Below are 16,201 nucleotides of genomic sequence, written 5' to 3' on the forward strand. Positions count from 1 at the left end.
AGATGTACAGTTTTAATACTAAGAAATATGAGTTAGTTTAATGTTTGGGGCCAGGGTTCTCAATCATGTATCAGATTTTGGAGACATTAGCTCTGCATGCAAATCAAGAGAACTTCGTGGCCTTTCACATCTTCTATGAACATGAGCAGTTCTTCAGAATCGCCAGCTTTACAGACTGTTGTGCTTGCCAGTTTGGTGAGACTAGAGAAGGCAACAAGCAGAGTCCCTGTCTGGACTTCACCTTATGAGCCTGTTTTTTATATTTCTGCAATAGAGATTGGTACTAAATCTTTGTATTCTATGCACAAGCGCTGCACTTTAGGTATGTGTGTCTGAAAGTCCTTTTTGGCTGAGTCCATGAGAGCTGTGCTGCACTAGGTTTGAGTGCAATCCATTTTCCGTATACGTACTATTGTATAAATAGATCTTATTTTTCTGTGTCGTTGTCCACGCCTTTCCCTTAGAGATGAACGCCCCAGCCATGCACAGCAAATGAAGCATGTCATCATTCTAAAGGCTAGGATGAAGTAGTCAGTCACTTGACGGTCAAGTCTGAAGAGCAAAGTTGCCCATGCTTTGGTTAGAGTTTGTGCCTTTCATACTAATTTGTTTTAAACATTAGTCACTGTGAACGCTGTAGCTTTGTTTACTGCGTAAAGTGTGTAAAGGTGGCGTAGCATGGCCAGTGGAGAAAAGAAAGTGAGTGACAGAATGCGAAACAAACAGAAATGTAAACTCGGTGTCCGAAGCCTCTTCTTATGGGGACTCCAGTCTTAAGATCTTGTTTTGAAAGTGTGAACTGAGTTCTAAATAGAAACGACTCTCATTTCAGAAACACGTTTCTGAAGTTCTTGGATTTGATGCGGTAGCTGCTTTTGAGATGTCGTTGCATGTAACTGGAGAAGATACTGCATACAGAAAACGCAGTGAATTAATTCTGGTGGGACAATTTGTAAGGGCAGTAAGATAATGACTATCAACTATGGTTTGTTAGTGCATCAGATGAACTGTGACACATTCACCTTTGTAGCAACCTCCTATGGAGGCAGGATTATAAGAATATCAGTGGCATAGAAATGTGTACGTGATTGAAAGGCTGGTTACAGATGTTGACAAAAGTGAGATAAATGAAATGGATGCCTGAGAATTCAGTTACAAATGAGAGAGGGCTTAAATACACTCTCTTCTCCATCATGTGAAATCATACACAGTTACACTTAGACTGTAATTACATGTAGACTTCTAAGGTATTACTAATCTCCCTGATGAATAAAGTGGTTTGAGAATATGTATTCCCAAAGCAAGCTATACGTGTTCCTGTTTTGATTACATTGCTGAACCATGTTATCCTGGGGTGAGCTTTTCCAAACTCAGCCCCTTCAACTTCACTGTATTAGTTTACACTAGGGCAGAATTGACCCTTCTTTTCTTGGAGGTAAATTTCTCTAGCATATTTGAGAAATATTTGACTGAGTTTGGCTCTGCTGTTACTGTGTCAAGTTGGTGGATCTGCCCACTTAATTTTGTTGGAAATTCATCTGCTGGAGGTGCAGATGAATGTAAAGCTGGGTGACCAGCCATTCAACTGCAAAAAAAGACAATCACCAAGCAAAACCCAAGCAATTAATTAAGACTTGATTTGGTTAGAGAGACTAACAGTTTTCAGTATTCACCATATCCTTATATTCTACTTCTAAGAAATTTCTAGTTTTCTTCTGCTGTAGTTACTGCCACATCAGAACTTTGCCCTTGCTTCTTTCCTTGTTTTATTTAATTAAAACACTGATAAAAGTATTCTCTTGTAACGTTACTCCAACCCTGCTATGCACTTCTTACTCTTTTGTTGTCTCCTCTTGCCTGACCTTAAGCTGGGTGACTCATCCTTACCTTAAGGCACCATCTCACTGAACATTGCTTCCTTCCCTTGTGTGACAGGATAGATGTCTGTTGGCCTCCAATTTGTTATTTCTAAAATAAAGGAGTAACTGTCCTGTAGTCTAAGGCTACCCCATGAATGCTGTTCAGGTGGGTTTTGGTTTTTTGTTTTCTTTTGAGTTTTGTTGGGTCCCTCTTCCCTCTTCCCTCTTCCCTCTTCCCTCTTCCCTCTTCCCTCTTCCCTCTTCCCTCTTCCCTCTTCCCTCTTCCCTCTTCCCTCTTCCCTCTTCCCTCTTCCCTCTTCCCTCTTCCCTCTTCCCTCTTCCCTCTTCCCTCTTCCCTCTTCCCTCTTCCCTCTTCCCTCTTCCCTCTTCCCAAACTGTTATGCACAGGAGTAGCTCCCTGAAAGCTACACCTACTGTGTATGCCTCAAATCTTGTTTTAGCTTATCTGTATTTTTATGCAGCCATCAACTGTTCAGAAGCTAGTTAGTAGAGCGCATGTAGGATTGTTTTATTATTGTCATCATTTCACTCTATCCTCAAGCTTCCCTCAACTTGTGCAATCTTCTGTTATTGTTCTGTTAACTTCTTGAGACTGGCTTTCATTTAATGGAGTGTGTAGAATATGGTTTATCCTGTACTTGATGAGGACATATGTATGTTACTGCAGTACAAGTAGTAATAATAAATGCTGCCCTCAGCTAACTTGTGCTCAGAAGTGCAAGGAGATATTTGAAAACTATTAATTTAGCTCCTGGCGTTATGCCCAAGCAGTAGAGCAGGAGGAATAACAACTTTCTGGTAATGTTTACCTGAAGTGTGAGATTTGTAGCGCAGAAATACAACATTTGGGACAACATTTGGGGAAAAAATAATGATAGGTAATGATGGAATTAGAACAGCCTAAGTATGCTGTAATAAGATAGAGTAAGGCTGTATTTAATTGGCCAGCAACAAATTATAACCCTGTTTTGGATCAGGAAGCAGTGATGAAACAATGACTTCAGATTAGTTTTGTTCTCATTGTGTCTTGAGGTCAATTCAGATTATGATAAATTTATGCCATAAATGATAATTGGAGTGAGGCAGAAAAGCTAATTAAGCTCCATGAAGCCTAAGAAATTGGCTAAAACTCTTTCAGCTTGGTCTCTTGCTGGTAAGAATGTGAGCGCCCTGGTGTGAATTATGTGTGTTTTCTTTTTTGATTTTTCTTCTTTTTACAGGAAAAGAGGGTTTAAAACTCCATTTTACTTGCATGATAATGTATCTCTTCAAGTTTCTTAGAGCATATTGAAAATAGCCCAGTCTAAATCATACATTTTGGGTTTTTTGTATGTGAGTGCCACTGGTGGATTCACATTTTTTTTCTGGATTTCTAGTTATATTTTGTTCTGAACCTCAAAATATTAGTGATGTTCCAGTATTTCAAAAGATTTAAGACATACATCATATCATTTCTTAATAAAAAAACAGATAAAGCTTCTTGCCAAGTTTGATTTTTCTACAATTAAGTTAAAAAAAAAATCAGATAATATGATTCAAAAAAATAACATAAGACTGATCTTAATGAACAGCATTGTATTGCACTGTTTTGCTGAGCAAAAGTGGCAGTTGCCTCTTGCTTTCTGTTTTTGTTCCTATTGGATCTGAGGTGGATAGGCTTCTACAACACGAACACCAGGATGGTGAATGCCCCCTTTTTCAGTCATACTGGGAATGTCCAACGAAGACTCTAATTTAGACTACAGGTTTGGAACTACTTCTAAGTCTATACAAAGGACCTTTTCATGGTTGCTGCTCCTAATTTAATGAATCTTGGCTATCGGGGCAGTTCCAGATAGAAGAAAACCAATAGCATACCTGTGCTTAGCCAAGCTTTAGCAACCTTGCTTAACCCTTAGGTCTGTTACCTTGACATGGTTCCCAGGCAAAACAAAGACACATGGTCTATACCCTGCTCTGCAACTTAGCTATGACAGGATTTTAATTTCATCGATACCAATTTGAGTTGTTTTATGGAATGTAGGTATCATCACACCATGGAAGTCACGTTTATTCAAAGTGGAATTAAGTCTTTTCTTAATAGGATATTAAGCAGTAGAACGATTTACCTTGGGAACCATAAGGAACATTGCCACCTGAAATATTTAATTCAGGATTAACTGCCTTTATGTAGAAGGTAGATGATTTAACCTCTAGCTGTAAACTTCCTGAGGGAAGCCTTAGGTAAATTCCATGGTTTGTGTTATTTAGGTGGTCAGACTAGATGATTTGCAGATCTTGTGTAGCCTTAGAGTCCATTATTCTGTGTGTCAGTGCAGTCTCTGTACTGTTAGATAAAGATGCCTGCCTGCCTGTGCTGAGGTTTTTGCATTTAGTAAAGGTTTTGGGACTTTATTTCCAGAGAAATTTGGAGTCATCTGGATTTCTAAATTCACCCATTTAATAGAGTTGATTACATTCTTGTAACAGTTTTGGTGATCTTCCCAAGCAGTTTACCTCTTTACTGCATTTGGCAAGATAAAGATTTTACGGTTCTTCTGAAACCGAAACAGCTTTTTAGAGAGTCTCATTTTTATTTTTACCAATCCCCTGGTAAATCTACCAAAACAAAGAAGAAAATACAGGAAGAAAAAGACTTCATTATATCCAACCAGAAATAAGGTTTGACTTTCAGATAGTATCTTATTGGAGGCTTGAACAGAAAAGCTAGGAATTACTTGTGTAGTATTTCAGCCTCGATGGACACATTTTAAAATGTAAACTGTTTAGTTAGTGTGGTGAATGGAAGCAGGACCAATGTGACCTAAGAATTACTGAGGTGAAATTTTGAGCCCCTAGCTCAGAGAACTGATCCGGTGAAATTGGATCAGATGTGATAGCAGTGAAAACAGTGAAGATTCAACTCCTGCAAATTTCTTACCTTTAAGAGAGCGTTGGGGAAGCTGCTGTAGAACCAAACAGAAATGGGCTTTTATGTATTACCACTGTATGTGGAAAGTTCTTGTATCTTTGGTATTAATGTTGAAATAAAGAAACCAGAGGTTATTTCTTGTATGGAACTGTGGAATATCCAAATGTGATCAGATGTACAGATCCTGTTTTGGTTTAGGAGGCTCAGAGGGTATTTAATCAGGTGCTGGTACTTGGTGACACTTGCCACATGCAGAAGTCTTTGTGCTGCAAAGCCTAACTTCGTGAGGACTCCCATGCATGTTTCTCACCGTCAGTGTGAGAGAAAGCACCCCAGTTACACTCTTTCTGAAAGCTGTTTGCAAGTTTGCCCATCTCACAGTATGGTTTAGGAAGCAGTTCTGAGATCAGAGCAGCAAAGGCAGAACAGATCTGCTCCTTCTCTGTTAGCCGAGTAGTATTTCTTCCTGCCTGCTGCAGATCTATGCAGTCCGCATCCTAGAAACAAAATTTGGGCTGGATCTCCACCTGGCAGAAGCTCAAAATCTTTGTTGTAAAATCCCTGGCATGAACAGGGATTGGCAGTGAATCGTTTTTTGGGTGTGTTTTGCATCTTAAAAAAATTTCATGAATTGTATAGAAATATGTGCTGGTTGCTTGAAACATGCTTTCCAAAAAGTACTCAATTTTGAGACTGAACTAGTAATGGCAAGTATTTATTCACTGTATAACATTTTCAAATGTTTACAGTTAGTGTTGAAAAAACCCATAAATTACAAATCAATCATCCGACCCCTTTTAAAAGTGTCCCACAGTATGGAGATGATGCTTGTTTGATGCCAGCCTTTATGCCTTTTCTTCCTGGCAGTATTGGAACTTCTGCTCTTCTGCTGTACTATAACAAATGTTTGTTACCAAGTCAGAAAACCATTTAATTTTAGCTCTGTTTTGATGTCGTATTGATGTCATGTGCAGTCTGCTTTCCCTCTCCTCTTTTTCCCACCAGTAGAGGATCAACTTTTATGTGGTTTAGAGATATAAAATATTCCTGGCACATGTTTTAACTACCCTGCTCTTAAGTACCTCCAGTGATGGAGAGTTTAGAGTCTATCCAGGCAGTCTGTTTCTGTGCATATTAACTGTCCCTTCGGTTAGGCATTATATTTAAGAAACAAACAAACAATAAAAAATCAACAGAAAACACTAAACAACCTTCTCTCTTGCTACACTTCTGTCCAGTACTTCCTGCCTTATTCCTGGTGGCAGAGATTGCAGTTTCATTTCTCCTACTTAGTAGCTACCTTTTATGGATTTGAAAATTGTCATATATCCCCTCACTTCTATACTACAGTTTATATATGCTGCCAGTACTACTAGTCCTTTCTATCACAGTCTTTCCTATAACAAATTGCGACATAAAGGATTGCTAGTAATAGGCTGACCAAAACGGTGAAGGTTGCATTCTCATTGCTAATGTACCAGCATATACTGGTCTATTAAGGTATTTTGCTAAGTCTTTTTACGGCTTTTTCCAGGACCAATGTGCCATTTGAACTGTTTCTTCCTTTTTTTGAAAGCAGAAGATAACTTGCAATATATTTTACTGGGGATGTTGGTTTTATTCTTCTCTTCTCCTTCTCCTCCTCTGGTTTTTAATTCTCTTCCATTTATTTGTGTACATGGACATTGTCCTGCTGTTGTTAAATTGTACGTTTTCTGAGTATAGTGTTGGAATAGTTATAAGCACCCAACATGAAGAATGTCGTTTGCTTTATAAATTCTTGTTCTGCGTGTTTACTGAAATTTTTCTTCTTTTTCTTGTGATGTATTGTGTTGTGGCTGATGAAAGCAAAGCTTAAGGTGGAGTAGGATAAATGACATTAAGTGTAAGTGCTTATCAGTATGGCTTGAACCTTTGAAAACCAATGAGTCTTGTCTCAAGGACAAAAGAAACAGTTTTCTACTAATTCCTATACTAAGTCCTAAAATGGTTAAACTGCTAATAGTATTTTAAAAAATATATGGAAGCACAGTAGTACTACACTGAATTTTCTGTTTGTGTATTCTACACTTCATATAAAAGGAGTATCACAGGCAGCATTGCCTCTCAACCAAAGAGGTTTGGGCACTGAACTGAAGCTTAGTCCGGTTGCTTTTGTTCCACAGAAGCTTCTGTGAGGAGCTGAAGGATGTGGTACATACTGTCATCAGAAGTCATACTCCTGAAATACCAAATGCAGAATTGTTTTGGAAACATGGTCTCTGTGTAGGTCTTGAGTCACCATGTTTTCTTCCTCATTTTCCATGTCTGGGAGTTAAAATTAGGCACTAACAAGAAGGCCTTGTGCCTCTAGTCTACACCTGGGAGAAGTGTTCAGGAACTGAAAGCTCAGTCTGTTTTAAAAGGGATAAAGAAGGTGAAAGGGTATTAGTGCAGGCCCTTCCTACTTTAGTTTGTTCATTTGTACATGTGTGGCATTTTTTATTAGTTTTACCAGGTTACTTGGAATAGCCACAGTCTGCAGTTCCTTACAGATTAGAAATAAAGTTGTCCTGGCAAATTAAAACTTCCGTTTTATCCTATTGCTGAAGCACTGTCAATCCAATAGAAACCTTCAGCAATGGACTCCCATCACCACAGATCCTGAGAAACGGGGTAACAGAATTGAAAAGATGATCTGAAGTCTAGTTCACAAACTGCTTACAGTTACGTATTTTGAATTTTAAGCATTTGTTTTAATAAACAAAGGAAGTAGTTTGTGTTACTGGTGAAACTGAAAGTCAATTGAGGCTGTCTTTAGCATAGTGTGTTACTGCCTACTTCGAAGTATTTATTCAAAGTGTGTGTTTAGTGTCAAAGGTAGTGCTATAACAGAGGAAAATGCTGAACACTTATCTTTATAAAATTGAACCCTAATAAGCTTTTCAATTCCCTGCTTTAACTCTTTGGTGAAAAAAAAAACTGTACTTGCAGAGCCTTCAGTAGAACGAGTGTACGTGAATGGAAATTTAAACCTTCAACAGCTTGAGTGGTCTGTTGACTTATTTGAGAAGCCAGAAGCAATTGGCTATCCAAGCATAAATAAACATTTGCAGGAAGAGACCCTACATTTCCAAAGTGGTGCTGCAAATGAAATGTGGGAATGTAGGCAGAGGGTTTGTTACGGTAGTTTGCTTATGCCTAGGAGATAGACACCTTTGGTGTTTTTGAATAGGGCTTCAGAGTCCCTGGTGACTTTTTTTAATGTCTACATTCTGATGAGGTATAAATGATCAACCTTTTCATCTATGTCAGCATTGCTGTGTGTAAAGTCCCGGTCCGATTCTGGGCTCGGGGAAGGTTTGTAATGATCCCAAGAGTGAGATTAAGACACAAACAAGATCAAATGCCGCCTATCAGGCCGTTTTTATTGGATAAAAGCAGAAGAATGGAGCGATAGGGAAGGCAGGAAATACTAGGAGGAAACTAAGCAAGCATTCGGAAAGATAAGCAAAGGATAGTCACCACCATGGCTCCAGGGGCATCCCGTTGGTCCTCAGTTTTCAGTTCCTCAGTGGTGGGTGCACACCGCGGTTTGATTCCACAGTCTTTTTATATATGGCACGTGTCCACAGTCCGGTACATGCATATATGCCCCACGCATTGTTCACGTGCTTTAGGTCTCGCCTAGGTCTCGCCTAGGTCTCGCCTATGTGTGCCCATCATCAGGTAACAATGTATATTCTTGGTGGGCTGCTGGCTCAGCCCAGATGATGGTTGGTATCTTGCTTTGATGGTGCCTGATAAGCAAAAGAATGGTCTGCTGCCTCAGTAGGTTTGCTTAAGTTTCCAGGCAGGCTGCAGTGTCACCAGGTTTTGCGGGTTTCGCAGTTCCGCTGTGTCTTATCAGGCAAGCATACACAAGCAAGCTTTGAGACAGTGGTTTGACATTCCAGTCTCTTACACTGTGCTATTACTATTTTTCAGATGTTAGAAACAAAGCATGATTTTAGCAGCACTCCAGGCTGCACTCAGCATTCATTTGGGAGAGCTGCTCCTCTAGTCTCCCTGGAAGTTACGATGATTCTTTCCTGCAGTTTATTAGAGGAGAGAATGTTATTTACAAACTAAAATGTAAGGCACCTTCTGCACATTCAGTGTTTTAACCATATATATTTCTTGGCAATTGCATTTAAAAAAACTCAATAAATCAGAGTGGGGAATTGGGATTGTGTTTTTCACGAGACACATAAATGGTGTGCCTGCTTTTAGGGGTAGGATCATACACCAGCAAGACAGATCTGCTGCCAAATGATACAGCTGATAAATGTTTTTGCTGCTGATTGTGTAGATCTGTAGCATGGATTAGATAAAATTGTATTAGAGATAACGAAGGGGCTATATTGAAAGGATGTCTGAAAACTATGTATAAAACCGTGTTTAGCACAAACCAAATTATAATCAGAAAAGGAAAAAGAGTGGTCGGTTCTAAGTCCTTACTGGGCGTGACTAGAGCAGTGTTCTGTCACCTGCTTGTTACATCTACTGTTTTAAAAGTCAGTGGCTTTGTTTTAAGGATACTGCATGAAATCAGACTTCTTTTGAGTGAGCCTTTAGGCTTCTTTATGTATGTGCTGTATGGCTTGTGAGCTGGACTTTTCTGAAACATTGTTTCATAGGCAAACTGCTGAAACCATAGCTGGCGGTGGTGGATTTTGAGATTTTTTTTTTTTTTTTGTAATTTTAAAGAGTATCCCATATTGTCTGAGGTGCAGATAAGTGATTTTATTGTTTGATTTTATTGTTGTTATCATCAGCTATTTTTAAAACAACGAGCTGTGCAGTTTTAAAAAGAAGACTGATCAGACTCAGGACTTTCAAACTATAATTGCTCAACTGTTCAGTACTTTTTTCCTATAGCATGCACTTTTTGCCTTTAATCAGAACTAACTTGATTCTTTACTTTGGTTCTTTACTAAAATTTTAAATTCTTTTCCAAATACGGGTAGTTTGATAGTATGTCCTTTAAGGTAGCTGCATGGTGCCATGCTGTACATATGAAGGCAGAATTCATTGTCAAATAAATTAAATAAATGAATAGTCCAATGAATTAAATAATTTGGGTATTAGTAATCTGGAAAATGGGGGGAATGACAACTTCATCTTTATTCAGTGTATTTTGTGGTTTTCAAAATGGATAGGGTGGTTTTCAAAATGGATAGGGTATTTAAAAAAATTCAATAGTGCAAAAGTAGAGTAAAACACTTGCCTCATGTTTTTTCAGGTATTTCTTCTGTTTTTACTTCTCAGGCTGTTAGTTTCTCAGACAGTACCTTGTTTTTTTCAACTACTTGGCATGGTGGACTTGCATTTATTGACTGATGCACTGTAAATGCAGATGCTTTTTTGCTGCTACCTGTCCACTTGGTTCCAATTCTAAATTCCTTTTGCCTAGTGGGATTGTTTTTTTCTCTTGCTGAACAATAGGATGCTTCTATATTTGTACTTATGGGGTAGAATTCTGGTTTTTTAGATCACTTGTGGAGTTGATAAAGAAGTCTTATCCTTTTCTTCATTATAGTTGCATACTCTTTTCTCTTTCTCCAACTACCTGGTAAAGTAATAAGCACATGGTCTATTCTTCCTTACCAAAATCATTAGTAAAAAGACTCAATCCCAGCAGTATCCTTGTGAAAGCCTAATTGTGTATGTTCCTTCATTATGAGAGCACAAATGTTAGCAAGTTTGTCATTATTTAGATTTCAGCAGCTGTGTAAGTTCATGTGATATGTAAAGATACCAACCAAACAAAACTGATTACAAATTTAGCTTCTGATCCAGAAGAAGGTCAAGAGGATTGATATCATTGTAAAGACACATCAGATGGGCTTAGGTTGAGGAATTTCCTAGTTCTTTGGTGCAATGACGTGATTACAGTGGCATGATACACAACAATGTTCCATGTATGTATACTGTCAGCACTGGGGATTGTGGTATATTGTTTTTATTCTTCCTCTTTTTTGCTTTACATGGTGTTTTGTCTTCCCTTGATAAATAAGCAATATTGAGAAGGGGAAAACATGTGAGTGTAAGGTTAATATTCAGCATCTGCCTGGGATATGTATTAGTTTAATTTAAATAATGTTTACAGATACAGCATCAACAAAGAGCCATATTAGGGAAAAAAACCTCTCTAGCTAATTAACTGATTGAAGAGGTATCTGTAGAAGTAATCACTCCAGGATCCAATATTTCCATCTTCAATTAGTCATTCCTGAGAGAGATGGAATCTACCCTCTTCATGTGAACATAGCTACTATTTTTACACCTAACTGATTGAGAAATATCAGTCTGCTGCTTTTGTATAGATGTAATATGTGTTATACCCCATGCCACTGATCCTAAAAGAGATACCGGTTTTCCTGGTAAAACCTTCCACTTTTACATGACAGAGGCTGCTAATATCTGTTTCAGTGAAGATACACCATAATAAGCTCTGTAATGATAGCTGTTAAAGAGTTTAAACTCAAAACTGAAGGGATGTATGCTGTACTGATATGTGTGGGCCTTAAGTGTGTGTAAGTAAAAACTTCCCTGTATTAATATCTTCTAAACTGGAATAGTATGAATTCTCCTATTCCATTAGCTTCTTAATCGATGAAGATAAAACGGAAGTTAGCCTGAATGATCGGAATGATATTGCTGCTGAGAACAGAAACAAAAGCTGAGCAATGCTTTTGCTTAGAGAACAGAAATGCTGCTCTGCAATTTTAAGTAAAACATAAAATTTTATTTCTGAAGACGTAATTATTTAGATGTTGGGTTTTGTGTTTATTTTTGGTACAGGTTATTAATGCCGCTTTAGCTCTCGCTGCCAGACCAAAAAGTCAAGTTGTGAAAAACAACATGGAGATGTGTAGGAGTACATGGGAGAATCACATCCATGTTCTTACTGAAGCTGTGGATGATATAACAAGTATCGATGATTTTCTTGCTGTATCAGGTATGATAATTTTCAGAATGTGATTATTCTTTTATATGCTCCGAAAACTTCGTAACATTTCAACAGGAAACCAATGGAAGATAAGATTGTGTAAGGTTTTGTGAAGCTGTTGCTTCTGTTAAAAGTGTCCCTGCGCAGTAGATATTTCTGCTCTGCGCAATGTAGAGCTGGGTAGAAGCTACTTGAGCAAACTAGGTGCGTGAAGCAGAGTGGTTATCTTATAGTGGGTACATTTATCCCCCTCGCAGGTTCATGTAGCTTTAAGTTTCAGAATCCTCTCTGCAGCTGTCAGAAGGCTCCTTCTAGAAAAGGAAGTGCATATTAGTGTGCATATACATAAAACAGGAGATTCTCATGATATCCTGTGTTCCAGTTACTGTGGAATGCACTGTAGCATTCCCAGAATTCTCAGAGTTACAAATATTTGTCAAACAAAACGTACTTCTAAATCTCCTCACTGAAGAGACCTTTGATAGCAGTAAGCTATTTACTGAAGCAGTGAGTGTCTTCAGCATTTAAACAGAAGACAGAAAACAGTTTTACTTGTTGCAGTTTAAAGATTCCAATTCTAAGTTTTTGACTTCTCTTAAGTTAGTGTAATATGGACAGGAAGGAAAAACTTGTCTCATCTTCATTAAATGTGGTTTAACTTTTGTGTTTCCTTATGGCCAGTGGGACCCTGTGCTTGCCCTATTTTTGTCTGGGCATGTCCAACAGGCTTAATTCCATTTGTGAGGGTTTTTTGGTTTATGCAGCAGTATAGAACGTGAATAGTTCTGCAGATGTCAGCAGTTTGAAACCATTGTAAGTGAAGTCAGAACTAAGTTCATTTTCCCAAATTATTCTTTGCTCATTAAACATGAGGGTGGGCTCTTGTATAAAAGGGGAGTTAGCTTGGATATTCATTGCTCTAAAACTTACTTGCATATCTTAAAAAATACCAACTTTACTGTGGTAACTGGAAGCTGCTGGACTGGAGTCCTCATAACTGAGTGGTGGTTTTTTCTTGTGATTGGGATGTCGATATTACAGTGCAAAAACTGTAAGCAGAGATGGCTGTTCAGGCCCTTTCTGGGTCTGCTGATGCTGGATACAGACTTCTCCTCAGAACATGAAAGTTCTCCTTGCTTTACAGTGGTCAGTTGGTATACCTAGCCAAGTGATTTAGGTCTGAATGTAGAAGAATTTACTGCAATTATCATGTAAATTAACCTTTAGTTGAAGCCAATCATGAACCTTCCTATTGCTTATAGGGTCTGGGAGGTTGCAAATCTTTCCTGTTGGACTGAAACTGAAATTTCTGCAGGTAGTGCTAGAGCTGTTAATAAAGGGAAGAAACAAGTCCATCACTAATGAATTAAATATATGAATCTTTTTAACCTACTCTGAAATCTCATGAGTTTTAAAATTCTTCTTTAAAATTTATTAAGCTAAACGTTTCTTTTTAACTACATAACTGTGATTCAATTAAATGGCACATTTCAGGTATTTTTTCAAAATTTCCTTGTCTTGAAGAATAGAGTTAGACATTCCAATAATAATTGGGGGGAAAAAAAATCTGTCATTGGGCAGCAACTCTCTTCAGAGTAGACTCCTGGCTTTTTGATGTATTTTATATTATTTGGTTGAGCACAGCTGAAAGATTAACAATATTTCACAGTAAGTAAAAGCAGAAACTGTAACTTAAGTAGCAGTGATGTGTAGGCCTACGTATCATGAGGTCCAAAAAAGTAAAGGTTCATGTATTTGCTCTAAACCATGTGTAGAGCATCTTCTGTAAGCTTTGGTAGAACCTTTTGGCACATGTTAATTTAATTTGTTTAACTTCAAGTGTCATGCTTGTTCTTAAGTGATCTGCTGAGTAGACGTTTCCCTATGGCAGTGTCACCTACTTGCTTTGGAAAGACTTTTTTTTTTTTTTTTTTTTTTTTTTTTTTTAATTAGCTCATGTACAAAGAAGTAATTATTAAGACTAATTATAAGGAACGGTGCAAGCTGCTCTCGGTCTGCTCTTTAGTGTATTAGCACCATTACCGTGTTCTGAGGGAGTAAAACATTCATATATTGCTCTGTCTAAATAGAAGAGTTAAATGTGTAATAGAAGATGGTATCTAACTTTTTCGGAAATTACTTGGTAATTAGGAAAGATAATGTACGTTGTGTCATGTTTGAGGTGAAAGGAATATGAGGATATATAATGGATCTGTGTTTTCTACAGAAAATGGTATTCTACAGCACATGCCAACATGGGCATATGGGGGGAAAATGTTTTTTAAATAACATACTTCATTCAGAATTGATTCTGTGCTGTCTCAAGAGTGTCAGGTATTCACATTTGAGTTGAATGGTGGAGTTTGCATCCCTGACTGCATCTTCCAGGTTGGCAAGGGAAATGATCAGTCCTGTAGTGTTAAAATCATAGTAGAAATATGGTACGCTTTTTTTTGTAAATACACCTTCCCTAGTAATTCTGATGATTCAGACTTATAAATCATACAACAGAATTGCCTTCTTAAAAATTTATTTTTAATTATATCTCTGATTGATAGGCTAGATTTTTCTGCCAGATACAAAATGTACTTCCCAAACGTGTTAAGAGTTGGGAATATCTATTTTGTGGTTTACATTATGTATTTCCTTTTCACACAGTGTCACCTGAGCCTTGGATGGCAAGTCATTCTATAAAATGATGTAATTAATGTGAGTTATTCTGGATAACTGATGATTTGGAGGGTAAATTCAGTACTTGTAGCTGCATTACTGCTATGGAAATTTTTAAGGTACAATGTAACTTCAGTTAATGTCACCACAAAAATTTTGCACAGAGCTCAGTAGCGAGTGGATTAGTCTCTATGTTTCTTGAATCCAGGATGTTACGTTTCTGTCCTTAAAATAAGCTGAATAAGGGAGCTATAGCTGAGAGGATGGAAAGGAACGGATCTCCCTGTGAAAATGTCTCCTTGTGACTCTTTGCAAGCCACTTGTGGGGTTGCTGAAACAAAATGTATGCGTACCGGAAAATTGTCTCTCTCCTGTTGTGATACATGCGCTTCTCTAAGGTAGCACTGGGGGAAGGAGAATTCTGTGGCAGATCAAAAAGGGTGAATTTTGAGCGTTTGAAAGGTTGAGGTTTTTTATTGTTGTTTGTTTGTTTTTAAAGTGCTAATATGATGTTTATTGAATGTGCTAGTAATGCTGTTCTTATTTTTCCAAAGTGTATTGGTCTTTCCTTTTTAGATTCACCTATCCTCATAAAATTGGATTCTCTTTTTGCTTCAGTTCTGTTTTATTCTTTCTATTTATTTGTATGTGATACTGTGTTCAAAGGAAACTAGCACTGCAGAAGACAAAAAAGAGATGAAATCGGGTCTTTACAAGTGAAAAAGAGGTCTGATTGCAAATAGCCAGTTTAAATGATGGACTGTTCCTTATAAAGGAAAGCAAGAGTTAATGAAATGTATAAAAAATGTCATTGCAATTATGAAACATTATAAATGATGATACCACTGTTCATAGATTTGTTATACCTCCTAAGAACAGAGAATCGGCTTCGGCCTATCAGTTTTGAATAGTCAATTTATGCAAGGAAGAATGTGGATATTAATCTTTATAATCCACTGACATTAAGTTTAAAAAATACTGTCATCCATTTATCATGATGATGTGAAGTTTTTAGATTCATATAAGTAAATGGAAATGTGCTATTGCATTTGATGCATGAATTTCCAGGAAACTAGTTTTGATATGCTTGTAATTTTGTTTATATTGGTAAATCTTAAGTTTTATCCTCAACTCTGCTCTTATAAACTGGCTCTTAAGTGTCTCTCTTCTGATACAGTTAGGCTGAAGACATAGTTTGTGATGTTCATTTTCTAATGTTGATTCTTCTGTGTTTATTTTAATACCTTTATTCAAAATTACATGAATAAAGCTTTTGGATATAGATGGAAGGAAATACTGACATTTCATATTTTCCTTTGTGTGTGTATTTTCCTCTCCTGATGATGGTGTGTAATTGCAATGACGTTAATGTATTTTTACATTATTACGTGTTAGAAAACCAGTAAGAGAAGAGTTAGATCTTTTAATCCAAGGGTTAACTTCTACAAGGACTATATAGGTAAGAAAAGCATCAAAAGTGTGTTTATATATACAGAATTCTTAGGACCTGTGATTTTTCCTTTCTGTTGTCCTCTTGAAGAGCTTGAATGGCAGACCCCTGTGCTGCTTTTCTGTGCTCCTCTCAATGTCCTTGCCCGAACTATGATTATTTCATCTAATGAACCTTCTCTCCACCCTTCCATACTGTCTTGAGCTTTGGTCTGTCATTTTTGTAATATCACTATGGTTAAATCCTTATTATGTTAGCTCTTCTGCCAAAATAGAAGTTACATGTTTTCATAAAAACATTTCCTTGTTAATCTCTTT

At 37.4% G+C, this 16,201-nt stretch overlaps 1 protein-coding gene across 3 annotated transcripts in view; it reads left to right on the forward strand.

Annotated features, from left to right (window-relative positions):
• The window catches only part of CTNNA3 (catenin alpha 3), a 544,198-nt gene that overhangs the window by 362,452 nt on the left and 165,545 nt on the right, over window positions 1-16,201 (forward strand). For all 3 annotated transcript variants that reach the window (XM_009465979.2, XM_087766290.1, XM_087766291.1), the window contains one exon: window positions 11,617-11,773. In XM_009465979.2, coding sequence (XP_009464254.2) covers window positions 11,617-11,773 — 157 coding nt within the window. The remainder of the gene's footprint in view (window positions 1-11,616; window positions 11,774-16,201) is intronic.

The sequence above is a fragment of the Nipponia nippon genome, unplaced genomic scaffold (genome assembly GCF_047370975.1).
Source record: "Nipponia nippon isolate SJK-2023a ecotype South Korea unplaced genomic scaffold, ASM4737097v1 scaffold_3, whole genome shotgun sequence".
NCBI classification, from domain to species: Eukaryota; Metazoa; Chordata; class Aves; order Pelecaniformes; family Threskiornithidae; genus Nipponia; species Nipponia nippon.